The sequence below is a fragment of the Cydia fagiglandana genome, chromosome 21, assembly GCF_963556715.1.
Source record: "Cydia fagiglandana chromosome 21, ilCydFagi1.1, whole genome shotgun sequence".
In the NCBI taxonomy this organism is placed as follows: domain Eukaryota; kingdom Metazoa; phylum Arthropoda; class Insecta; order Lepidoptera; family Tortricidae; genus Cydia; species Cydia fagiglandana.
In genome coordinates, this window is record NC_085952.1 from 10383370 (window position 1) to 10411334 (window position 27965).

General features: G+C 38.1%; 1 protein-coding gene across 2 annotated transcripts; it reads right to left on the reverse strand.

The window, feature by feature from the left end:
- Positions 1-1603: 1603 nt before the first annotated feature.
- On the reverse strand, positions 1604-27956 carry LOC134675136 (zinc transporter ZIP13 homolog). 2 transcript variants are annotated; one of them, XM_063533297.1, is made up of 8 exons: positions 27430-27956; positions 10084-10197; positions 6926-7201; positions 6485-6633; positions 5927-6047; positions 5085-5170; positions 4639-4708; positions 1604-3960 (listed from the first exon to the last, which is right to left on the reverse strand). In XM_063533297.1, exons 1-8 carry the CDS (start codon positions 27605-27607, stop codon positions 3785-3787), a joined length of 1170 nt encoding a protein of 389 aa, XP_063389367.1. In that variant the 5' UTR covers positions 27608-27956; the 3' UTR covers positions 1604-3784. The 2 variants fall into 2 exon arrangements, with proteins under 2 accessions (XP_063389367.1, XP_063389366.1); XM_063533296.1 differs by lacking the exon at positions 10084-10197 and adding an exon at positions 10211-10324 and having other exon boundaries at positions 27430-27955.
- Between the last annotated feature and the right edge of the window lie 9 nt (positions 27957-27965).

The window sequence follows — 27965 nt, forward strand, 5'->3', positions numbered from 1 at the left end:
ATTTGGGATATACAACAACTAATTGATTGGATGGAGAGAAAGCCCATACAAGAAGACAGCATCTTTCAGGTCTCCCGTCATCTTGCACTTTTACTGTTAGTGGCATCTGGTAGGCGAGTTCATGATCTTACCCTACTAAACATAAACGAGGCAAGCATGCTACTTACTGATGCGGATGTTACATTCTGGCCCGATTTTGGTTCCAAAACGGATAGTACAACCCATAGACAGTCGGCCTGGCAGCTTTCGGTGATACCTAATGAGAAATTGGATCCGGTTCGGTGGACAAAACTATACCTGTCTCTGTCAGAGACCAGAAGGTCAACAGGAAATATTCAGATTGATTCTCTTTTTATCACCACAAGGGGACCAGTTAAGGCAGCTTCGAGAGCAATTATTGCAGGCTGGATCAAGACAGCCTTTGTGGAGCTAAGTCTTCCTTTTCCTCCTGGAAGTATTCGCTCGGCAGTCGCCTCTTCCAGAAGGGACAACAACATGCCTATAGATAACATTCTTAGAAATGGAAATTGGCGAAGCGAACGCAATGTTCTTAAGCATTACTTTAAAGAAGTAATAAGGCCCCCTGTTTTTGTACGTAATTCTAATGCCGATTTAATTGATTCTAGTTTTAATACGTTGTGACCGACTTCAAAAGTCCGTTCTGTTAAACTTTTAACTAGCAAATTGATTATTTTCTATCGATCTCGTTTAGAAATGTTTAGACTGAAATTCACTATTTTTAATTATAGAGTTAAACAACCAGTTAATATGTTGTTAAACTTGTTAATCTTTGATCTCAATTATCTATATGCTGTGTTTTTAATTATTCTTACAATTCCTCGTATGTAACTAGTACAGGAATTACTTTTCATCCGAGTTGGATGCATGATTGTTTAAGTTTGTTTTGTTTTCTTTTAACAACAAGTGTAAGTTTCTGTTGATTATTTTTATTATAGTTCTTAATGTGTATTACATTAAGTCGTCAATACGGCATACCCGTTTATTGTTTTAAACTTGTGCCAAATGATTATTTCTATAATAAAACTTAACGTATCACATATGATAGCTATTAATTGAATAGTCTGTTGATTACAAACATGTTGATTTTTTTTTATTCTTTTGTTTAATTTACAAGCACTTACTTATCTTACCTACCTTTCAATCCATATTTTCCTACCTCATGTATTACATGCAGGTAGGGGTAATATAACACATATTCACAGTACGCTTCCCCGCGTCGTCAGAACCTAAACATATCTCACAGGTCAAGCCGACGGCACAGACCATGAAATAGCAAACGTTTTTCCCCCGAAGGGATAAAAACGATATATTTCATGTCTTGCCTAGGCTTGACCAAGTAATGCCTTGACGACTCGCAATCTCAAGGTACTGATGAACCGCGCTCGCGCGCCTCTGCTCGGGCCCCCCGCGGGGCGGGGGCGGCGGGGGAGGAGGAGCGCGCGCGCGGCTGGACGGCGCGGGGACATAAGTACTTCGTGTTCTCGATAGTTGTATGAATAGCGTAATCTCACAGGTCAAGCCGACGGCACAGACATGAAATATATCGTTTTTATCCCTTCGGGGGAAAAACGTTTGCTATTTTTGCTCTGTTCGATTACGGTATTCAATATATCTATGGCCGTAACGGAACGGACAAAAAAAATTGTATGTCATTTTGGGGACAGTTTTTTTCGTGTATTAGGATCGAAATAGCTCGTGATTCAAAAGAGTCAATAAAATATAAATATTCCAAAAACTAAAATTTGGGGTGCAACTTTAATTTGGAATGCCCTTTTACGACCTGTCTATAAATTTAAATGGTGATTTTTTTAGCTAACATCTATGACTTAGCTATACTTTATAGTGGAGATAAATCAATCTCTTCTTTAAATATTTACTTAACCATATTTTCGACTATGAAACATTAAATATATTTGATATTATTTAAACAGAAAAAAAAACTCGAACACATACATGTGACGATGTGTTGAGTAAGTTAAAATTGTATCCAGACGAGACAATATTTTTCGCCAATCTGATGAAATTCTCCGATCGAACAGGGCCGTGCGGACGCAAATACCAATTTGATTCCCCGATCACATCAGCAGGTGCGGATACAAAAATGCCAATTTTCATAGTAGAATTCAAATTGGTGATTTAATTTGTGTACGTGTGGACGCTAGATGAGATTGACCAATTATTTTCCTGAACAAAGCGACTGATTTCGTCAGTCCCGTCTGGATACCCCTTAAGAAGTGATGAAAAAGTGTGTTCATGAAAAGTTAAAATATAATTAATATTAATATGTCTATTGTTAATGCTACTCTTCTTTGGCTAAGTCTATTTACTAAAGTGTGATTTGAACGTTTCGATAATGTATTTTAAAATTTATTTTATAATAGTTCCATATCAGTTTAACCCATTTCCAGGCATAGTACGATTTATCGACCACATACGAGCCAATAGAATTTCAACTTTCGCATTCCGATTTAAGGTTCAGATTAGATTGGTTTTCCGGAAATGTGACATGTCTTCAAATTAATCAGCAAAGCTGGATTGATTGGAATATATTTGGATTTTTTGGGAAAACCTTGTAGATTGGTGCGGCCTGGAAAAGGAAAATAATGGAAAACTATTCTTCTGACGTACAATAAAAATGACTGTAAGTGATGTTTATGATAGCGATCAAAATGATCAAATTGACATGCCACTTTTTAAATATGACAATATTATATTAGTGTAATATTTTACAATTTATAATTGTTTTTGATGCACCGATTAGATGGCACCATTTCTTCGTATGCGAATATTAAAACTATGTAATAGTAACAATAATATTTACATATTCATATATTTGCGACGTCGAAATCTTTAATATGCCTTAATTAAAATAACGTGTACATATTTATGACTCGACTGTCACGGAGTATTTACGCGTGTAAAGTTAATGCTTTAAATTTAGAATTGAACCAGAACACTGCCCTTACTTAATGCTATTACCTAATAATATAATAATTCGCATCGCAATCTAACAAGTCACATTGCTCCACCAAAATATATATTCGAATACTGCTTGCTCATATATTCGAGATATCCATAAATTAGTTTGGGTTAATTCAGGGCTGTTTTAGAAATCTGTGTCACATATTTACTTTTTAATTTTCTACATAAAAAAAATCAAAGTTATGAAAACCTTATCAATTAATAATGAAGTTATAAAAATGTATGGAATATGTGTATAACTGGTATTTTATGTATGCAATTAGACATACTTACAACGTAATTGATGTTGAGGCATCAATTTTGTAGTCACTGCATTATATACTTAGAATATTTAAAAATATCCAGATTAAGGTTGTTCATAATATTCGGAGCTCATAATAATTTACGAGCATGGAGTCCACTGCTGGGACTCCCTACTTCCAGACACCTACCGGATTACCCCTAGGCCCACAAGGCCCGAACCTTAGGGTCCCAAATAACCTAGCAACAGTTTTCAGGTGGTAAAGGGGGTTCCATACTAGTCTGTATCTTTAGGTATTTAAATAAAAGTAAACAATTTGTACATTTTCGGGTAGTTATAACAGTTACTGGTTAACCCACCAAATACAAAACCGCCTGGATCTGTCACTGAACAACCTAACCTACATTATTTGATCATGTAATGTTTTCATCTACCCTTAACTGGCTTGGAGCCATTTGAGGGTAGATTTTGTTTACTTTTATTTAAATACCTAAAGGTACAGAGTATAAGTGCCTAGGGGCCCTATCCTAGCCTGGATGCCTATCCAAAGTAATGCGTCATGACGGCCATGACCACGATGCCGGCAACCAGTGCAGCGAGGTGTTTGAGCGACTCCCACTTGTCCTCCTCTCGCAGCAGGTCTGGCAGCACGGTCACCAGCGCTATGTGGAGGAACCCACCCGCCGTGAACGGGACTATCCAGGATGTTTTTGCCTCTGTAAAGATCATAGTATATTCGTGAACTTTCATTCAATGAGAAAAAGAAATTAAGAAAAAAACGCCATGGGTCATAACATGAGCGTTCCGACTGAACATTTAGCGACCACCAAGGAGTTTTGGCCGAAGAGTGTCAAGTTCCGGCGGTTCCGCGGCCGACTCCCTGACACTGCGGGGTTGCGAACTGCATCGCAGCCATAATTGTGTGTATTTAGTTTTAAGATATATTTTATAATAATATGTATACTAGTTTTAAGGTATGGGCGAATAGTTGCCTGAAAAGAAATATTTTCATTCAAAACCGCATTGCTGCCATCTAACGCTTATATTGCTTAGGACAGGATGTATCCCAACGAATTTGGCGATCTGATCCGAAAATTAAGAACGTCACCTTATGTCTGCTTATCAATTTGCAGTAACTACTTATGTTTACTAAGCCGAGCTGAAAAACGACAGACATACAGTGCGACATAAAATAGTAGAAATTAAATAAATTTAACTAAAAAAATCCATACTAAATTGTTACCATGTTTAAGCATTTTATGTCAAAAATATGACGACAGTTACGTAGAAAGTGGTGTCTTCATTTATTTTCTACTATTTTATGTCGCACTATACGTGAACATGGTGAAATGATATGGCACCCTTGTTAAGTACGGAACCCTAAAAAGGCTTACCAATAGCATTCCTGGCTCCGCTGAATATTACGGCTGTCATGGCTCCGATCAGACCAGCTGACGCCGTCGCCTGCACAAACACAAGAATTGGTGTTTAAAACCTGAACCAAAAAGATACTGAAAATTGAATGGTTTCCAGTATTTTTCGAACCTATACATATACTGGCCTGAATGAGCTATGAATCGTTTGTCTTTATCTGTCATTTTCACTTATGTATTTGTAAGAAAGAAAGAAATTTAATAAAATTTACACATTCATTGCCACCCAGCCAAACAAGACGTCCGCGCCAGGCCACAACAATTTCGTCATATAAAGCAGTAGCCAGTAGTACCACGATCCCTACCATCGGGTCGTCCGGCCTGGGGACGAAATCATAAAATACCCGATAGTCGGATTTTCGACACTGTGTTGAAAGTTTTATGAATAAGGGGGCTAGTCATCTCACCAATTGAGCCTTAGCTGCCTCCCAGCGCGAGAACCCGCTCTTCAGTAGGATGGCGAAGTCACCCACCTCATGCGGAATCTCGTGTACTGCGGGCAAACAGGCCAGGTTAATACACCACTATACACTAGGTACGACATACTATACGATATACTACGGAGAAAATTATGCTCACCAACCATAATTACGCGCTTCCCACGTTGAGTTTTGGTATACTTAAAGTCAACGTGGTAAGTTAACGAGACCTATCAACTGTGTCGATAGTGTGATTTATTACAAGACTTATCGAAGGCATTTGACTGTGCTGATAGCGTTACTTTATTATTGGGAGCCTATAATGTCCCACTGCTGGGCAAAGGCCTCCCCCCACTTTTTCCAGTCTTCCCGATCCTGTGCAGTCTCTGGCCATTCCTTTAAAAAGGAGTCTAACTCGTCTCGCCATCGCCGACGTGGTCTGCCAAATCCTCGTTTTGATCTGATAGCGTTACTTATGAAAGTTAAAGTTGCTATGACATCAAAAATGATATCCTAAATTTCGTTGCGTCGTATCTTTCGTACAGAATACAAAGAATACCCATTAATGATACTTTATCAGCTCGGCATACAACATAAAATGTTTTACTTAGGAGTGCCTCAAGGTATAGTTCTGGGCCCCTTACTGTTTTTCGTCAAGGCAATTTAATTTAAACTATGGCAAGTTAAGTATAACTCATGGTGATAAAACACAAAAGGTAGTTTAAGCTTTAGCCATGCATGATATTGCATAAGTAAGGAGCCTAACATATTGTTCCAAGACATTTTTTTTTTTAGTTTATCTATTGTCTTTTCGTTCTTGAAGTACTAACCTAGGATAGCGAAGGTAGTGAGCAGGCCGACTCGGAAGCCTACAAGGAAGGAGCCGCCGACCGCCAGCCCGTGTGTGAAGTTGTCGATGGAGTTAGCCATCAGGTTCAGGTAACCCGCCACCTGCAAATGAGTAGGCGGATCTTTCGTGAGCTCTTTACGAAAGTAACATATTTTATAGTCTGCCAAATGAATTTCGACAGTAGAAACCATTTACCGTAGCCTGCACGCTTTTTTTGGCAGAGTAGGAATGCGTTTGCGCATGGTGTGTAGGACTCGCCGCTCCTTTCCCCTCTCCTGGCGAGGGGGGAGAGAGAGATGGCCCTACCGACTTAACCCACTCCGGCGTTTCATCATCTTACGCCATTATTGCCATTCAAAATAATGTTGACAATTGTCGCTTCTGTCATCGTGGTATAGGGCCGGTATCCCAGAGTCGTCCATGCCTAGCCCAAGGCGGTACATTTATCCATTGTTTTCTTTATTTCCAACATTCTGGTTTCGTTAAAAACGGTTCTTCCTTAGCTTAATAACTTATTTTACTGTAATGTTAGACTTACGTCTTTTCTCTCAGGTTTCTCCTTGGCAGCTGCTAGTGCTTTCTCCCTGGCTTCTCGTAGAAGGCACCGCCCCATCCATCGGTTGCCTTTCCCGCACCGCTGTGGCGAGCCGTTAGCTATTGAACCGCTACTGCAGCACCCGCCTTCTCCTGTGAATAAGTTCTAATTACGCATTGACTCAATTTTTTTAGGTTTTAAGTAAAATCTTAATTTGTGTAAACATAGACCAGTCGTTCATCAATTGTCTCAAAGAAATATCATTTTGTGATGTGTCATATTTGTTTTAAGTCAAATCTTAATTTGTGTAAACATAGATAGACCAGTCGTTCATGAATTGTCTCAAAGAAATATCATTTGTGATGTGTCGTATTTATCCACTTTGTGACTCTTAATGCACCTATCTCCTGGTGTAGATAAATCAATGCGTCTGTATAAACTAACCTTTAGTATTATTATTAAACACACAGGAATCATACAGCTGCTTAGCCGTAACCATCCCGTTCCCCCCACAGATCCCCTCCCCCTCGGACGTCCCCCGCTTCCTCTTCTCCGCCGTCAGCAGCTTGTCTATCTCCTCTATCTCTATCTGCTTGATGGAGCCGTTCTGTTTAGGTTCTTCCTCTTCCTCGGAGGCCGCGAAGAGCTTCTCCACGACGATGAACACCAGCATGCCGAAGAGACACCAGAGGCCGCATTTCATTGATACGTGTTCGCCTTCTGAAATAAAGAAAAACATTCGAATTACCTATATGATATTTGACTACTCAAATTAGTTCCTTTTTCGAACTCTCAAAACGATTTTGCTACTATGGAATTTATATGAAACACTAGCATGTGACGACACAATCAAATTATCTACTCCTTAGTTTTATACGGGTTTTTAAATACAAATTGTGCCTTAAAATAACTGCTGTCTACGTTTCTCTATTAATCTTCTGGTTCTTTATTTCATGCATGATGCAAAATAATTTATTTTAAATACAGTCAAATACCCTATTAGGCGTTTTTAGTAGTGCGTACCAGCCCCAACCCCATCCTGGGTACTGCCATGTCGTGGCACCTATCTGTGGCATTGTTCATACAGTGTTTACAGTTATTTTTTCCTAGGAAGAAAACGCAAGTTTGTAGGTACTGGTTATCAATTATTTATTTACATGTATCTCTCCCTAGTTTTGACACCATAAAACATAGTAATACCGATACACCTTTATGTCTAATGACACCAACACGATAAGGCGTATATTTATAAACATAACCTATAAACGGGCAAACATGATAGCGAAGTTGAAGTCCATTGCCGTGAGGCACACATACATTTTCCTACACACGTAAACAATCCGTGCGACAGCTGAGGTTTTGTGTTATTATCAATAACTGGTAAAACCGATCTTATAACAAGCAGCATACAGTCGAGTTTTAATTGTACATTCATTTTAGTCGTATACAAGTCGAGGTTTTGTGTTTTGAATTATTCAATATAAAAAGCGATCCTATTAGAGAGGTATAAAGTAGAATTTTAATTGTAGAATCAAATGAGTCGTAGACGTTAGTGGAGGTTTTGTGTCGCGAGCGTGTGAATGAAGTGAACTGCGTGTAGTGATATTAATATTAGTCATTTTTGCAATTTCACCAGAATCCAGTAAACTTGATGAAGTGTGCAAAATATGTTTACTTGAATGATTCAATTCAATGCTTGTTTGGAAACATTGATAGCATTATCCAACATCTATAGGTCGTTTTTTAGCATTAGAAAAAGACTAGCGATCTCGACGTGTCTTTTAATAACAAACGCTTTTATAAAATCAGTGACTATAACTTATGAAAGCAAAAGAATGTAAATAATCGATGATTCATAATTGTAACATATTTATTTTATTTTATTTATTCAAACAAAATTTATACAGTCTGACAGTATAAACCAAATCACTGTACAATTTGCCATGACTTATTTTTCAAAAGTGTTTAGATATCAATAAAAAGACAAGTCAAGATTGTTTACCTTTATTCAGTTTTTTCTAATACAAAAAAAACTAACTATAAATAAGTATTTTTAAAAAAATCCGTTCCACCAATACGATAGAATTTCGTAATTCTAAATTATCATCAGATATTTTCATTTCACAAAAATAGGACCATCACGTGCTATTTCAAATAAATAAAATTATCGATTTTATCTCTATTCTATATCTATTTTCTCCTCTGCCTATATCGTAAATCGAAATTTCGTTATCTGACTTTCTATTGCCACAGAATTAGTATTATCATAATATTGTTCTTGCATATTCGAGCGATAGTGAGGCAGATAAAAAAATTTCCCTCAAGTTACTGATGAATAGTGTACAATGTACATATAGTTGGTCAAACCAAATTTGACAGTAAATAAAAAGAAAAAAAAACTCATCCTTTCCTTTTGGATGCTATTAGTACTAGTGTAAGACACCGATAGTATGATTCTCTCTGTCTATGTTTGAAATGACAAAGTCCTTTGAAAAACTATATAGTACTATAAGTTTAAAATACTTTTCTGAAAAAAAAACTTTTAATTTGTGTATGATTAGATTGATTAGTAGGTATGTCGATCTGTTTGTTACGTTTCTTTAACCCAATTGACAGTCTACTGTTAAATGCTTAAGGTATTATGCAATTTGCTGGTGAAATCGTCTAGTTATGCTTGGCCGACCTTATAGGAAAGTCAAACGTTACACGAGTGATATTATCACATGGCAAATCAATTTCCGCTGTCTTGTTGTCACCATTGTCACTAATACTATGTACAATGGATATCTAATCAATATCAGCATTGCCATCCAGCGGGGCAATGCGGCCAGCCTTCTGGGCACCCTACCTACGGACCACGACTTAGGGCAATTTTTTATTTATAAGTTTTCGTAGTGTTTCTATTATGTTGTAAAAATGATTATAAATTTTTTTTTTAAACTTAATTTACATGTCAAAGAAGTAATATTCGTTATTTCAATTAAACTTGTGGTTTCAATCAAAAATATTTATAACAAAAAACATATTAACTTTGTTATAAAACATACGAATAGTAGGCATGCATTAAATTCTGAATAGTTTGTTGTTAATTAGGTCAAGAAGACCTCGTCTGTTTGTTATAAACTTCGAACTCTGGTCGTCTTCGACATTTTGTAAATATTGCTGCAATGATATATTACTCCATTAAGGATTGGTGAGGTTGTATTATGAAAGTAAATAGCCATATGGTATATACATATACATATATGGTGGAACAGTGTTAAAACCATATAAAACTTAATACAAAGAGAATAATGTATACCTAGTCAGCAGTATCCGAAGTGTCGCTCAGCTGAAGTAATTACCTTTCGTAGAAGCGAAGTCGTGCTGCCACGCCTCCGGCAGCTGATGTAGGAACACATCTCCCAGCAGCCCGCCTGCCTACTGCGAAGCTCAGCAGTATCCGCAGTGTAGCTGCGCCAGCTGAAGTAATTACCTTTCGTAGAAGCGAAGTCGTGCTGCCACGCCTCCGGCAGCAGATGTAGGAACACATCTCCCACCAGCCCGCCCACTGCGAAGCTCAGCAGTATCCGCAGTGTAGCTGCGCCAGCTGAAGTAATTACCTTTCGTAGAAGCGAAGTCGTGCTGCCACGCCTCCGGCAGCAGATGTAGGAACACATCTCCCAGCAGCCCGCCCACTGCGAAGCTCAGCAGTATCCGCAGTGTAGCTGCGCCAGCTGAAGTAATTACCTTTCGTAGAAGCGAAGTCGTGCTGCCACGCCTCTGGCAGCAGATGTAGGAACACATCTCCCAGCAGCCCGCCCACTGCGAAGCTCAGCAGTATCCGCAGTGTAGCCGCACCAGCTGAAATCAACGAGAACGTAAGATAAAATTAAGTGGCAGGAGTTCTGGTCCAAGAAGACACTAGTGGTTGATAAATTTTTGTGAGTGGATTCTCTCTCTCTCGTGGATTATTCCGTAGTCCAGTCAGCAAAATAAAGCCTTTTATATAAGAGGAACCTAAAGAAGAAGACTCTTACATTGATATTAATAATGGATATTTTAGGTAGATAATGTAAATTATGTTTAACTGACGATTTGAAATTGCCTGTGATTACTTCAGTAAAGAAGAATGTTTGACTAGATTCTACGAGTTCTACAACTACAAAACCAAGATACGTGAAGGCAGTACTAAAAAACAGTCATGTAGCGTAACATAGTGACTAATTTTTATATAACTCTAGATTGAATCAGTTTTTCAATCAGAGCCAAACTAACCTATTACGTTTCCATAAGTGTGCCACATTTTCGTATCATGACTTGGCCGATTTGTATATAAACGGCTTATTTCATTAAAATTACGCCATATTTTCGATTGTTGCTATAAACCCTTGAACTTGGCAATCCAACCCGCGAATATGCATACTAATCACCCGGCTTCACGCAGATTTAAATTGTAAACTACATGCGTCTGTCATTCCACTTACGTTAACCTTGTTATTAAATTAAATTAAATAATTCTTTATTTCAGGCCTGTGGCCCATAAAAAGTTGTTAGCAACAATGCCTTAGTCTATGTTAGTATACAAACATTTAAAATAACAACTAAATTACAATTAAAATAACAACTAAATAAATTAATATATTTTACACAAGCCCGAGCATTATTTGCCTCCATTTGTTATAAATGGGGCAGTCGAACCTATACGCAAACAGTCCCAGGATGCTGTTGCTGCTGCTTCGAACGCGACTGAGCAAGGAGGCCACTTTCTTGCGGATGATGGCGTGGAACCCGTCCGTGTGCGCCTCCGCGAACATAGCTGATGCGCTACAGAACCGGGTTCTGTAGCGCATTCAGTTATACGATTAGTAAAAACGCTTCCTCATCCGCGCTTCCTAGGAAGAGGCGCGGAGAGAGGAGCTCTAATTGTGTTGAATTGCAGCTGCATTATAAACTTTTGTATCTGACTAGCTTCCGCTCATAGTCTAATAAAACATGGTCTTCTCTTCCCAGAGTGAGACAAGCCTACGTCACAATAACATGGCCGCTATATATAGCGCTATCGCATGTTATCATATAACGCTGTCGCATGATGACGTAGGCTTGTGTCAGTCACGTGACAACGAAAAGACGGGAAGAGAGTACCAGGCGGAGTATATTATTATACCATGCTTCCGCTTATGCTTTCGTCCGCGTAAGGGTGTTACCACACCAATCGATCGATAATCGATCGATGGTAGAATGGAACAGTCGCGGTCGATCATCGATCGATCATTTGGTCTAGAACCTAGACCCAGATTCTGTATCCCCACGCACGCCTACCAAATAACCCGTAGGGCTAAGATGGTCGCCTTTTTATCATCAGTCACCATGCTTATCACGTTCTAACAAGTATGAAAGTGCCGCAAAGTGACGCATGATATCACGAGTGATAAAAATGCGACCATGATATCCGTGCTGGATGTTGTACGAGTTGTACAACTCGAGTTGTTGTACCTATGTGAGTTTTCAAACGGAGAAACAATAATAATGAATTCATCTTATAAAGTGATGAGTGATGACAATAGCGCATAAGAATGAGTCAGTATCAAGATATTGATGCCTACATGTATGTCATCCCGAAGGTTATGCCTTATAATTGTAGCGATAACTGGATATTAGGTACCTATAAAATCCTACCACACAAACTACCTTTTCTCTTCCAATGCCGTTGTAAAATTTACAGTATCATCAGTACAGTATCATTGGCACTTGGCAGTACCGTAAAATGGGGTGATTTGGGTGAAATTTGACTTTCAAACCTCGATAAAATTTTATTTTTACATGTGAAAACTGAATGGTGTAAATAATAAGTGGTTCGGACGTTTGTATTTCAGTTTGTATTTTATTTTGGGTAGTTCCATTTCATAACTTTGACGATAAAGAGGAAAACCCACCTCATCCCGTAGTGCCTCGTATTTGGGGTGAGAGGGTTTTTCATACAAAGGTGATTTTTGAAGATAGTTGGATCGATTTTTTTTTATTATGCGTATTACTATAGCCCCATTTTAAATTGGAATACATTATTTTTGTAGCAGTAGCCTTAAAATCCCTTCTCACCCCCTTCTCAAACCTCTCCCCATTCATAACCCAACTCTCCCCGCGAAACCTACTCACCCCGTTTTACGGTATCAGAGTCATGGACTTGTGGTCTAAATCTAGTGATGTCATCCGTATGACTTCTCGCCATTAATATTGGCAATTATTTCCATCTAGTAGTAGGTACGGAAGAGAAAAATTCATTTCAATAGTGCTAATTAAATATACACACAAATTGTGTTAATTTTACACTAAAATTTTTATTTATACACAAGTTTTAATTCAGTCACTGTCAGTACGTAATCATTGTAATCAACTAAATAACCCATTAACAATGAACGCTGTAAACTTTAAAGGAACAAACGTCGGAACGTATTATAAATTCATTATACGCGATATAATCCGATTACATAATACATAGGTATAATACAATTAAATATTGTCACTGTCAGTATAATCTTCATTATTAAATGGTAATCCCGTAATACTACGTCGAGATTTCTGATAACTATCGTCAATTCACTATCGATTGGCTGTATCTACACTATCAATGTATCTACTGATAATAGTAATCTTCGGATGCTTGTCACGTGTATACTTAAAAAAAATCAAGGTTTATTGAAACCGTCGGTTCCGAACCTGGGGCAACTATTACTTAAGGCCTGTGCACACCGGCTGCGTGTGCGTGAAGTGCACGTGCGCGTGCGGCGTTGTAGTATACAGATCCTTATGAGAGATGGCACACCGCTTGCGTGACGTGTGCGTGTGCGGCTCCAACATTTTAGCGCACGCTCACGCGCACGTCACGCACACGCAAGCCGGTGTGGCTCGGCCTTTATTCTGTGCTTGGGGGTAAATCTAAATAACCTCGGTGGGGGTAATACAGCTCTCTAAGGCTCTATTTACTTATGTAATAGATTTGTTTACATATATTGATTGTTTTAGTCCGGGAGCCGGCTGCATGAAACAAACCTCATCAAAAAATAGAATATACCTACCCTGTAGAGGTACCTGACATTTAGTAGATTCCAACGCACTTGGTCGGCCTAGGCTTAACCTGGCAGATTTTGTACAAATGGCAAAAACGTTGGACAAAAATTCATCAAAAAAAACCTCATCGAAAAATAGAATGAAACTTGTATGGTAGGATACCTGACCTTGAGGACAGTAAAAAAAAAGTGGTCGGCCTCACCTTAGCCTGGCAGTTTTTGCAGTCCGACCAGATTTATTGGGTCACGTGAGAGCTACAATTTACCTCATCGAAAAATAGAATGAAACAAACGGATTATAATAGCTAAAATAAGCCTGTTGACGTATGTCTTGGTCGGCCTCACCTTAACCTGGCAGTTTTTGCAGTCCGACCAGATTTATAAAAAAATCATCAAAAAATTTTTATCGATAAATCGTATGAAACTTGTATGGTACGATAGCTGCCTTTGAGGACAGTAAAAAAAAATGGTCGGCCAAATCCTGTGTTTGCAGGTTCCTGTGTCCGACCAATTTTGTGGTACCACGTGAGAGCTACAATTTACCTCATCGAAAAATAGAATGAAACAAACGGATTATAATAGCTTAAATAAGCCTGTTGACGTATGTCTTGGTCGGCCTCACCTTAACCTGGCAGATTTTGCAGTCCGGCCAAATTTATAAAAAAATCATCAAAAAATTTTTATCGAAAAATCGTGTGAAACTTGTATGGTACGATAGCTGCCTTTGAGGACAGTAATAAAAAAATGGTCGGCCAAATCCTGTGTTTGCAGGTTCCTGTGTCCGACCAATTTTGTGGTACGACGTGAGAGCTACAATTTACCTCATCGAAAAATAGAATGAAACAAACGGATTATAATAGCTAAAATAAGCCTGTTGACGTATGTCTTGGTCGGCCTCACCTTAACCTGGCAGTTTTTGCAGTCCGGCCAGATTTTTAAAAAAATCATCAAAAAATTTTTATCGATAAATCGTATGAAACTTGTATGGTACGATAGCTGCCTTTGAGGACAGTAAAAAAAAGTGGTCGGCCAAATCCTGTGTTGGCAGGTTCCTGTGTCCGACCAATTTTGTGGTACCACGTAAGAGCTACAATTTACCTCATTGAAAAATAGAATGAAACAAACGGATTATAATAGCTTAAATAAGCCTGTTGACGTATGTCTTGGTCGGCCTCACCTTAACCTGGCAGTTTTTGCAGTCCGACCAAATTTATGAAAAAATCATCAAAACTTTTTTATCGAAAAATCGTATGAAACTTGTATGGTACGATAGCTGCCTTTGAGGACAGTAAAAAAAAAGTGGTCGGCCAAATCCTGTGTTGGCAGGTTCCTGTGTCTGACCAATTTTGTGGTACCACGTAAGAGCTACAATTTACCTCATCGAAAAATAGAATGAAACAAACGGATTATAATAGCTAAAATAAGCCTGTTGACGTATGTCTTGGTCGGCCTCACCTTAACCTGGCAGTTTTTGCAGTCCGACCAAATTTATAAAAAAATCATCAAATTTTTTTATCGAAAAATCGTATGAAACTTGTATGGTACGATAGCTGCCTTTGAGGACAGTAAAAAAAAAGTGGTCGGCCAAATCCTGTGTTGGCAGGTTCCTCTGTCCGACCAATTTTGTGGTACCACGTGAGAGCTACAATTTACCTCATCAAAAAATAGAATGAAACAAACGGATTATAATAGCTAAAATAAGCCTGTTGACGTATGTCTTGGTCGGCCTTACCTTAACCTGGCAGTTTTTGCAGTCCGACCAAATATATGAAAAAATCATCAAAAAATTTATATCGAAAAATCGTATGAAACTTGTATGGTACGATAGCTGCCTTTGAGGACAGTAAAAAAAAATGGTCGGCCAAATCCTGTGTTGGCAGGTTCCTGTCTCCGACCAATTTTGTGGTACCACGTGAGAGTTACAATTTACCACATCGAAAAATAGAATGAAACAAACGGATTATAATAGCTAAAATAACCCTGTTGACGTATGGCTTGTTACGGGCGGCTTTCATAAATTCAATGTGGCAGTGTGCGGCAGAATCCACTTGCATCAAATTTGATGCAACACATTGTGGCTGGACATTAAGAGATGAAATGTATAAGATCAAATGGTTTGAAGGACACATAACGCCTTTGCGAGTCGAAGAAATAACAATCACGAATCACTTAATATATGTGAGGTTATCTTGTGTATTTTTATTTATTTATATTTATTGAGAAGTTCAACAGCGTTTACATTAAATAATATACAAAAAACATGAGAACTTATAGCATAGCCAATAACAGAACTTCCTGTAATTTATACATAATAAAAAATCATCTGTGGGTAGACTTGTAACTTGTGCTGTACAAGAATCGTAAATATAACTTAATTTGTAAGTCTTTAAGGTACAAAGAAAAAGAGAAAAAATTAATAATAACTGTAAACTGGAAAAAAAATCCTAAAATAGTAGGTATAGCTCTAATTTTGCGTAAACAATAAATAAAAAATAGTAAAATAAAAATACATACAGTACCTACATAAACGAGCAAATCTATTAGTTTGTATGCATTTATTGGAATTTATGTGTTCGTGTGTGTGTGTGTGTGTGTGTGTGTGTGTGTGTGTGTGTGTGTGTGTGTGTGTGTGTGTGTGTGTGGGTGGGTGGGTGTATGTGTGTAAGTGGGTGTGATAGTGCGTGACTACCAGGAAAGTTGCTTTGCAATTTGTGATTTGAAAACACGTCTGGAGGAGAAGAAAGGGTCATTGTTTTGGAACGATTTATTATAGGTACGTGCGATTCTACTCAGAATTTAATAGAATAGAATTTTGGCCATAATTGGTACGATGACAGGGAATATGGAATAGTGTGGTGTGACGAGTTCGGCGCGTGGGAGCGCGGAGCCCTAACTGTGACAGCAATCCAACGCAGTCTAGATGCCCGTTGAGAACATCGTGGAGGAACATTTTACCATTTATTTAAATTTTGGAAGGATCACGTGCAGTTTTACCTCTTATATTACAAGTGTTCGATTGAAAACTAAGCTTTGGTGTATACCTGGATCACCTGCACGTACAAGAAGGCGTTTCATATACGCCCGCCCATCAGATAGGTACACAAAGTCATGATGCGTATGGAATACAGCATGTGTGGTCCTATTCTAGCTGTCACGTGGTATCACAAATTTGGTCGGACTGCAAAAACTGCCAGGCTACGGTGAGGCCGGCCAAGCCATACGTCAACAGGTTTATTTTAGGTATAATAATCCGTTTGTTTCATTCTATTTTTCGATGAGGTAAATTGTAGCTCTCACGTGGTACCACAAAATTGGTCGGACACAGGAACCTGCCAACACAGGATTTGGCCAACCACTTTTTTATTACTGTCATCAAAGGCAGCTATCGTACCATACAAGTTTCACACGATTTTTCGATAAAATTTTTTTGATGATTTTTTTATAAATTTGGTCGGACTGCAAAAACTGCCAGGTTAAGGTGAGGCCGACCAAGACATACGTCAACAGGCTTATTTAAGCTATTATAATCCGTTTGTTTCATTCTATTTTTCGATGAGGTAAATTGTAGCTCTCACGTGGTACCACAAAATTGGTCGGACACAGGAACCTGCAAACACAGGATTTGGCCGACCATTTTTTTTTACTGTCCTCAAAGGCAGCTATCGTACCATACAAGTTTCATACGATTTTTCGATAAAAAAATTTTGATGATTTTTTCATAAATTTGGTCGGACTGCAAAAACTGCCAGGTTAAGGTGAAGCCGACCAAGACATACGTCAACAGGCTTATTTTAGCTATTATAATCCGTTTGTTTCATTCTATTTTTCGATGAGGTAAATTGTAGCTCTCACGTGGTACCACAAAATTGGTCGGACAGAGGAACCTGCCAACACAGGATTTGGCCGACCACTTTTTTTTACTGTCCTCAAAGGCAGCTATCGTACCATACAAGTTTCATACGATTTTTCGATAAAAAAATTTTGATGATTTTTTTATAAATTTGGTCGGACTGCAAAAACTGCCAGGTTAAGGTGAGGCCGACCAAGACCTACGTCAACAGGCTTATTTTAGCTATTATTATCCGTTTGTTTCATTCTATTTTTCGTTGAGGTAAATTGTAGCTCTCACGTGGTACCACAAAATTGGTCGGACACAGGAACCTGCCAACAAAGGATTTGGCCGACCACTTTTTTTTTACTGTCCTCAAAGGCAGCTATACCATACAAGTTTCATACGATTTTTCGATAAAAAAAATTTGATGTTTTTTTTATAAATTTGGTCGGACTGCAAAAACTGCCAGGTTAAGATGAGGCCGACCAAGACATACGTCAACAGGCTTATTTTAGCTATTATAATCCGTTTGATTCATTCTATTTTTCGATGAGGTAAATTGTAGCTCTTACGTGGTACCACAAAATTGGTCGGACACAGGAACCTGCCAACACAGGATTTGGCCGACCACTTTTTTTTTTACTGTCCTCAAAGGCAGCTATCGTACCATACAAGTTTCATACGATTTTTCGATAAAAAATTTTTGATGATTTTTTTATAAATCTGGTCGGACTGCAAAAACTGCCAGGTTAAGGTGAGGCCGACCAAGACATACGTCGACAGGCTTATTTCAGCTATTATAATCCGTTTGTTTCATTCTATTTTTCGATGAGGTAAATTGTAGCTCTCACGTGACCCAATAAATCTGGTCGGACTGCAAAAACTGCCAGGCTAAGGTGAGGCCGACCACTTTTTTTTTACTGTCCTCAAGGTCAGGTATCCTACCATACAAGTTTCATTCTATTTTTCGATGAGGTTTTTTTTGATGAATTTTTGTCCAACGTTTTTGCCATTTGTACAAAATCTGCCAGGTTAAGCCTAGGCCGACCAAGTGCGTTGGAATCTACTAAATGTCAGGTACCTCTACAGGGTAGGTATATTCTATTTTTTGATGAGGTTTGTTTCATGCAGCCGGCTCCCGGACTATTTGAAATCATTGACGTAGCACTTGGCATGAAAACTTAGCGAGGTCCGACTCTAAACAAATGTGATGTCCCACGGGTAAAGGTACCTTATGGCGGTTGGCGCTTAAGCTATTATTAACGCCGCTCCAATATTATTGCGGCTCTATGCGACGTAAGCGCCAGCCGCCATAAGGTACCTTTTGCCGTGGAACGTCACAAATAATATATTTAAAGGGGATGTTTTTTACTCGTACGGTCATTTACAGAGAAAACAAGACAAGTGCAAGTCGGACTCGCCCATAGGGTTCCGAACTTTTTAGTATTTTGTTGTTATAGCGGCAACAGAAATACATCATCTGCAAAAATTTCAACTCTCTAGCTATCAGGTTCATGTAGGGTTGCCACTGTTGCCAGATGGTCGGGATTTAGCGGGATTCTCCCGATTTTTAGAATGTGTTCCCGATTCCCGACAAAGTAAAAACTGTCCCGAAAGACTGCTTCACGTTATAAACCAATAATTTCAAGTTCCAAACTGTCGTCGAGCGAACGAGCGACACACGTCGAGCGTAGTGCAAATAATGTAAAATATCGTTGTTTTTAATACAATTACTTTAATTTGAATGTTTTTTTCCCGACTTAAGTCCCAAAATCCCGAAAAATTTATATTTTTTCCTGGCAACGAAATCGTATACTATTATAATACGGTAGAACGTATAAAACATACATAAATAAAATATATAGACTACAGCTAAGTTTATTAAAAACGATCGTCCCAAATAATGTAAGAGGAAAAAAAATAGAGAGCCATGAAGAATTATTACAAAATTGTAAAATTATTAGTATACATAAAAAAATAGATATGGCAATAATCAATGAGGAGATTTTAAACCTAATAGGAAGTCTAAACAAAAACTGTAGACCTCAACATTTACGAAAGTTATCCTATTTGCCTCGATTTGTCCTACCAAAGTGTGTTAATACATATGGTAAACGACGATGGGAATATTTGTTACCACATACCCTAAACAAACTACCCGAAGTAACTTATAATAATATCAGTAACAACCCACATAAATGTAAACAAATATTGAAAGCCCTATATCTTAGTTAAGTAAATTATAGGTATACGTCGCACTTATAGGAGTGTCTCATATCACGAAGATGGGGAATCTAGACTACAACACCTCATAATAAGAAACATGATTGCCGACTTCGTGAAATGAAATACTCCATAGTTTAATATACTTAATATTAATAGTAAATAAGAGCGATTACAGCGGCAGTTAAGCCTCAGGGGGCTTTGTTCGCTGTCATGATTCTATAAATGTATTATTTTGTGTTAATAAATAAAAAAGTATCGTATCGTAGGGTTCCGTTTTTACCCTTTGGGTAAGGAACCCTAAAAAAGTATATTTTCTCTGCAGCAGACGAAGTGAAGATACAGTTTCGTCACAAGAACAACGAACGAAGATACAAATAAGGTCATCAACAATCGGTCATCTGTCACACGCCTATTGCAATGTCGTAGAGTTCACATCTCGTATCAGTGGCTTTGATGGCTCACGTATATCGATAAGTGGACAGACAGACGGCTGATAATAATGTTTTTAACGGAATATGGTTCATTGCCCTCTGGGAATACAGGTCGTTTTTACACAACTTGTTTTTGAAGTGTCAGATCATGCTTTTCTAGTACGCTTTAGAGATTTAGTACTTTTTAGCATTAAATGGTAGAATTTAACATGGCAACAGTAGCCAATTACATTTCTGCGCACGGATAAGATTTACCAACTCTCTTCAAAGATAGATGCTTCATGTTTCTTGGAAATTTAGGAGGGTTTCTAGTTTCTAACGATTCTTCCGCGTGCAAAGTTTAGAAAACGAACTAAAGACATAATTGCATAGGTACAACGTACAACACAAAAAAAATCTGTTTATAATTAGCAGGAACAGAGATAATCAAAAAAGGTAGACCAAAGGAATTTCGAGTAAAACAAGACAAAACTAATACATAGTTTTATTCTGTATTCTTAGATTAACAAACACCTTGATAACAAGTCTTAGTCAACATAGTACCTGTATGGTTACGTTACCATCAAATTGTATTTTAATGTTAGTAAACAACCACACTGTAGTGTTAAAATAATCAAACCGGAACCTCACAATGGGCCGCTCTCCATAATATCAGGTCTGTTTACTATTTATTTGAGATAGCATGGCATTTAATGACCTTAGGTGCCATCTTTCCGTAATCGCCTCACGTACGGCACGTATAGATAACCGACACTTTACGGGTTTCCCTTATCTTCTTACAAAGTAAATAAATGCAATACAACATTGTATTGTGATTGATGTCCGTTGCTACTGTCACTTGAGATTACGATCCAGTCAATATTTCCCAATCAAATAGGTATTTTTAGAGTTCCGTACCCAAAGGGTAAAACGGGACCCTATTACTAAGACTTCGCTGTCCGTCCGTCCGTCTGTCACCAGGCTGTATCTCACGAACCGTGATAGCTAGACAGTTGAAATTTTCACAGATGATGTATTTCTGTTGCCGCTATAACAAATAGTAAAAACAGAATAAAATAAAGATTTAAATGGGGCCCCTATACAACAAACGTGATTTTTGACCAAAGTTAAGCAACGTCGGGAGTGGTCAGTACTTGGATGGGTGACCGTTTTATTTTTGCTTTTTTTTTGCATTATGGTACGGAACCCTTCGTGCGCGAGTCCGACTCGCACTTGCCCGGTTTTTTTGTGATAGTCAACGAACGAGCCGCCCATGAACATAAAGCAACATCGGAAGAACTTATGCGTTGCCGACCCTTGAGAACCCTGAATACCCGCTTCTTGAAGAACCCTATGTCGTACTGTCGTACCGCAAAGGAAATACCTCAGGGGATAACTCATTCCACGTACTATGAAGAAACGAGCGAGATGCCCACTTATTCTGGGTCTTCCATATATCTATCAAGTGGTATTTTTTCCCAGTACCTTCTTGCAACTTTAGAAGCACAACACTCAAGTTATTTAATCAACAGATATGGTGGTGGTCTGGTGGTGGCCCCAAACTTCAGCATCGATGGAAATGGATCTCGACCACGACCACTAAGTCTGAGGGTCTCCCGCGAAAATCGAAATCTCATTAACTGCCTCTCTATCAGTCTTGCATATTCGAGCAATAGAGAGGCAGACAACGAAATTCAGATTTTCGCGATAGGTATAGGTCCTCTGTTTTGGGATGGTCTCTCCGAAAAGCTAAGTTTACGATTAGCTATCTATCACTCTCATGTCAGGAAAACTTTCAAATGTTTTATAATGTGAAGTGTTCAGCATTGAGATGCATTGTCAATTGCGAATGCAATGCTCAGAGCGCCGGCCAGTCTATGTCCGGTCAGGCATAATTCATTATTTTCAAAGCAAAAAAAGTGCAGCATGTTCTGTGGTCTTTGTGGATAGTGGAAAAGAGTGATCACTATCATTTCTGCGTCATGAAATAAAAGAAGATTTACGTTGCGTCACAGATAGGGTTGCCAGATCGAAAGGCGCTATTATCGGGAAACAATATCTAGACACGCGGCAGCGTGTCAAGCCAAGTTCAAGCAAAGGAACTGGCTAGCCAGCGCCGAGTGTAATATTACACGAACCACTTGGTGCCACTTTTGACCCTTCTATAACTCAAAACATCTTTGACGTAAACACATAAAACTACGTGTGTTTAATTATATCCATAAGGATATCTAGAAGCCCAAATTTCATGAAGCTAGCTCAAACGGTTATAAAGGTATGAAGGTCAAAAAGTCGTAAATTTTAAGACTGACTTATGACTTATAGTACCTAAACCTAACCTACTTCCAGATGACCTAGAAGGATGAAATTTGGAATCCAGCTCGGTTATTGCGTGTAAGCGTAGGAAAAAATCTAAAAATAAAAAAATTTGAGATCTTAAAGTAGGTTAGATTGGCCAGGTTTTATCAGAATTACAATATATATAAAATGATTGATATAATGAAAACTGGCCAAGTCAAATCTAACCTACTTTAAGATCTCACATTTTTTTAAATAACAGCAATTGTTATAGGTATCCAATAAAGCAAGGAAATAGAGTTTAATACTTGTTTATAATGTTATTTTGTTCCTATAAATACATATTTGGATTTTGCATAGAACTTGGCAGTGGCACTCATTTAGATCTCCATTCTTTTTGCGGCGAGCCCCACAGCCAAGCATAATTTTTGTATTGAACTTGGCTCTCCTTTTTTACATTTATGTTTTTGGTGGGATCAATTTTTCGGGATTTTGGGACTTAAGTCGGGAAAAAAAAATACAATCAAATTTAAGTGATTGTATTAAAAACAACGATATTTTACATTATTGGCACTACGTCAGCTCGCTCGCTCGACGACAGTTCGGAACTTGAAATTATTGTTTTATAACGTGAAGCTGTTTTTCGGGACAGTTTACATTTAGTCGGGAATCGGGAACACATGCTAAAAATCGGGAGAATCCCGCCAAATCCCGACCATCTGGCAACCCTAGTCACAGAGGACATTTTCAGTCCGAATCAATTAGGACCATTGTCTGAAAGGACAGTTAACAATTATTTATTCATTGCATCAGAATCAGAGTCACTGACATTTTCCTCAATCAGTTGGCCACAATTTAAAAACAAAATGACATAGTAAAATTTATAGCCAATAGGTATCTGGCTAATAAAATAAATCGTGTTAAACAAAAGTGTCTCTGTTACTTATGTTATGCAGGTATGTGTGCTTATTCGTAGGTAATATGCACTGAATAAGTTATATTCGCCAAACTATAAGATTAACACATGCAAGAATGATTAAATATGTCTGCATTTTGCATTTACTTTCCTGAACACTATTAATAAACCCTAGTGTTCTCGTTGCCCTCCTCGGGGACTCCCGAGTCCCGATGTTACAAATACAATCCCGGGCTGTTATCTTATTGAGCAGCCATTCATTATCATTATCATCCAGCCTACTACAAGGCTGGAAGTAGGTAGGGTAGGTACATCCACACAGGGTACAGGCTAGTGGCGCCCCCTACGCAGAGTTTTGCGTAATATTCACGTGAAAAAATTACAATATATTCGACCTACGTCAAAATTTCCTTGCCACAGCGACAATCTACCTCGATTGACCTATTGTATTGTATTGTATTGTATTGTCTTGCGCCTATTTTGCGTCATAGGGGGTTGACTAGTCTTGCCAGCCCAGCTCCTCGAGGAATCCTATCAAACCTTTGATGTTGAGTAGGACCTCGGGGAAGTTCTCTCGGGGATCCGAGATGTTTTGACCTGTATGGGGCCAATCTGCTGCATTCCAACTCGATTGACCTATTTCAGTCGTATCAACCCTTCGCAGCTGGGTCCAATAAATGCGTTCAACTGTAAAATTGCTTTTGCTGACATTCTCTATGTGTGAGATTAGAAAACCCACGCAACGCATCGAGATCGTGAAAATGACGATCGTAAAGGCGCTTAATGGTGAAAAACCAATTTTGATTAAACTATTTTAAACTAAATCCTATTCATACTAAAACACAGCTGTAGAAAAAGGCGCGAAAAAATTTTCTATGGGAGGTCAACCGTTAGTATTTTTTTTAATTTCCCGCGGTTTTCCCGCGTTTATGTGTGATAATTAATACCTAACTGTTTCGGATAGGGTAGAGGATATTGTCTTTAGTTTATTATTCTTTTAAAATTACGAATAACACGATGAACATATAGAGTGACTCTGATATAAATTATTTGCAAACAATGCCAATACAATTTAAGTCGTTGCTTAAAAAGTAAAGTTGATATGTGAATAAATTATTACAAAGGAAAGGAGTAAGGTGCAAAAGTGCAAATTGTTTGTTGTTGACTGTACTAATAATAATATGTCGTTGAAATTTCGTTCATCTGAGTTATTGCTTTTGTGTACTAGGTAGATAGGTACCTATTATAGGTATTGATTAATTTTTCAACTAAATTTATTTTCTCCTATCATATTTTTCAAAACCGGTTAACAGTTTTAGTGAAAATTCCTTTATAATGAAGCATATACCCTCGGTGCATTTGCCAAGTGAAAGTATAATTTAGAATCAAAATGACATACAATTCAAAAACTGTTTTAGTTTTGTAAAAGTGAAATCAATCACTAGTTTTACCTAGTCAACGTTTTTTATCTACCTTAGAACTTTCCATTGCCCAAGTTGTTGGATGTCACAATCTGCTACGCAATCTTAGCATTGTTACTAAAGAGAGATAAAATTTATTTTGGGTCCATTGAGAGATAAGTCTTGAGGACTGGGAGATGACTGATAGAGATGACAGTGCTAGATGCATGATTATTCCCATATGAAGATATCTACATATTACAAATTGAATTGGTGAATCACTTTTACTTCAAAGTTTTGATAGGTTGAGGTTTGACCATAGTATGATTTATCAATGACATATCGACGCTTAAGAATCAATACTGTCTAACATTTTTGATGTTTTTTACCTTTAAATGCAGTTAGGTGCAGAAAAAAATAACGAATAGCATGCCATAATTGTCTAAATTTTAAATTATTTGTTACTTAGACAGTATTGATTCTTAAGCGGCGATATGTGGTAAGGTTTCAGAATTAGGTTTAGGATTCAAATTAGATTTTGGTTTTCTTGCAAAGTTAGCTTCCTCCAGTGGCGGGACTTCCATACAAGCCCAAAAGCCGGGCTTGCCCTAAGGCAACTAATTGCCTTACCGAAATTACGTAGTGATAAGATCAATAAAGATTATTTTGAAAATCGCGCGCCAAACGAACCCGTATTATTAAATTCAAGCCACAGCGGCCTCGAACCGCGGCACGAGCGTGTTGCAAAATTATGCCGCGGCGTGGCGCCTCGTCCGCGCGAACTAAATCAGGCGGAGGATGTTCTAGCTATCCTGCTCGAACTCGCACTCGTTGGCTTGCAACCGTGCTTGCTTTTTCGTCCCGCTCTGGGCACTATCAGCCTACAAACCGTCAAAGAACGATGTAACTATTTGTTGGTATGTATAGCAATTTTATAAGACGATTTATGCTTGGATTTTGTGTGAAGTTAGCTGCATAAGTTCGCACAGCGCGCGTTCGCGTTTACTTCAAGTGTATTATTATTTAGTTGAGCCGAGTCAGTGGTCGAGTCGAAAGTAACGAAAGTTTGTTTAAGTGAATTTGATTAAATAGTGAATGTGAATTTGTTCATCGTTGTGGCGCTTAGTTTAATAAGTGTTAACAATGGATCAAGAAGTGGTTCCTTGTGACGGTTTGAAATGCGTCCACGTTTTAGTCAACCAAAACAAGGTAAAGTCTTTGACCTTTGTCGAAAAACGGGACCTAATTTCCGCGGCAAAACCAACACCCGACTTGTGTATTTCTCAGTCAAGTCAGTCGCGTAAGAGAAATTTCTGTAGGGCCGTCTACAAAACTCATTGGATTGTTGGTTGTTCCCATACAAATAAGATGTATTGCTGGTGTTGCATATTTTTTTCGAACGATATTAACGTTTGGAATACTTCTGGCTATAACGATTTAAATAATTTATCTGGAGCAATAAAGAGGCACATGAATTCCGGTAAACATATGTGTGCAGTGATTTCTTTTAGCAATTTTGGGAAACAAAGGATCGAGGCCTCTTTGTCGCGACAATTATCAGAAGAAATATCAAAACATAACATGCGTGTTGACAACAATCGTAGTGTTTTTCAGAGGTTAGTCGATATTGTGTGCCATTTAGCACAGCAAGAACTTCCTTTTAGAGGACACGATGAGTCAAACACTTCATTAAATAGGGGCAATTTTTTGGAACTTGTATCGTTGCTATCAAAATATGACGGCGTTCTAGAAAAACATGTTCAAAGCGACAAACCAAGCTCGAGCTATTTGTCTAACAAAATACAAAATGACATTATTCATTCCGTAGCAGACGTGCGCTATGATTAGCTCGCCTCGTCACGCTAGCAGATGCATTTGACCCCGAAGAGTGAAGATTGGACAGTTATTACGAAAACATATCTTTCGGCTTGCCCTACTCCAAAACCCTAGGCACGCTACTGGCTTCCTCCATATGAATTTGCATACCAACATATTTTTTTTTTCTATAAATTTAATGTAAGTAAGCCTCTTTTAACTCTTACATGAAGTGGGTCCCTTTGGTGCACTGATGTTGATATTTTTCCTAATATATGTTCATCTTGCTAAAAAGAAAATACATTTCCGGAAAACACAAAATCATTTTGTGTCAAGTACATTTCAAACTAGAATAACAAAACTTTGCCTCTTATTAACAATTCGCTGGCCCAATATTACTCCATGTTTCACTTTTGACAAACTGAAATTTGAACAATGTCATAGTGACATTTAGTCGAATTTCTACTATCTTGAAAATAATTGAATTTAAACTATCATGAGACAAACTAACTTTAAGCTAATTTATGGCATCTTGAAAATGTAACATAGAACTTTGTAATATTGAGCACGCGAACTGTTCATTTGTTTTGTCTCACACTGGCTGGACAGAGTGATAAAATACATTGTTGTTGTTCCAGTTCCTGATAATTATCACAATAACTTTTTATCACTGACACATTGAGGTTTATACGAATATCACTTTTTACATTCTTACGAAATTTATTAACCAATCTAGAACATAGTAGGAAGTAAAAATTCATGCATAAGTTTTTTGTTTAAATATTTCACTTATATTCAGGTTAAGGTTATGTATATTTTTAATACATCCATAACATAAAAGTGACCAATATCTACACAACATTAAATTTAACAACAAACTGCATCATCCAATAAGACAAAGACATCATAATTCTGGTTTAAACATGCTTAAGATGACAAGCGAAAAAAAACTATAAATAGTATCACATGGCCATGGCGTAACGATCGTAAACAAAGATTACTCACATCCATCCTTGAAAGAGGCTGTCTCGTCGATCGGGATGATGAAAAGAGGCAGAATACCACTCAGACCCACTAGAATTGACGCCAGGGACGCGAACAACCAAGGATGCTCATCCAGTTCATCCACAAAACTAACTACATACTCGGGAAACAAGTCTGAAATAATTCCCGCCGATTCCATTGCGATTTTATTTCTTTTAAACACTCGCGTACTAAGTCACTCTTTTTTTTAATATAAATAATCAGTCATAGCTATCAATCTTCAACCGGCCAGCAGCTTCCCGCGCGACGAACTAAACAAAGTCAGCTTGAAATGAGATGCTCGCGCATTTTCCAGATAAAAAAATATACCGTCCAACCAGACGAACTAATCTACACTGAGATTGAGTGCGCCTGTATGCGTCGATTCTTACCTACTACACTTGAATATACGTTTTGAAAAGCGCACTCTGTAAAGTTATTACATCGTGCACTCTGGATATGCGCGTAATTAAAGAGCAATCCGGCCGTTCGTAATCGTAATTAGAAGCAAAACAAAA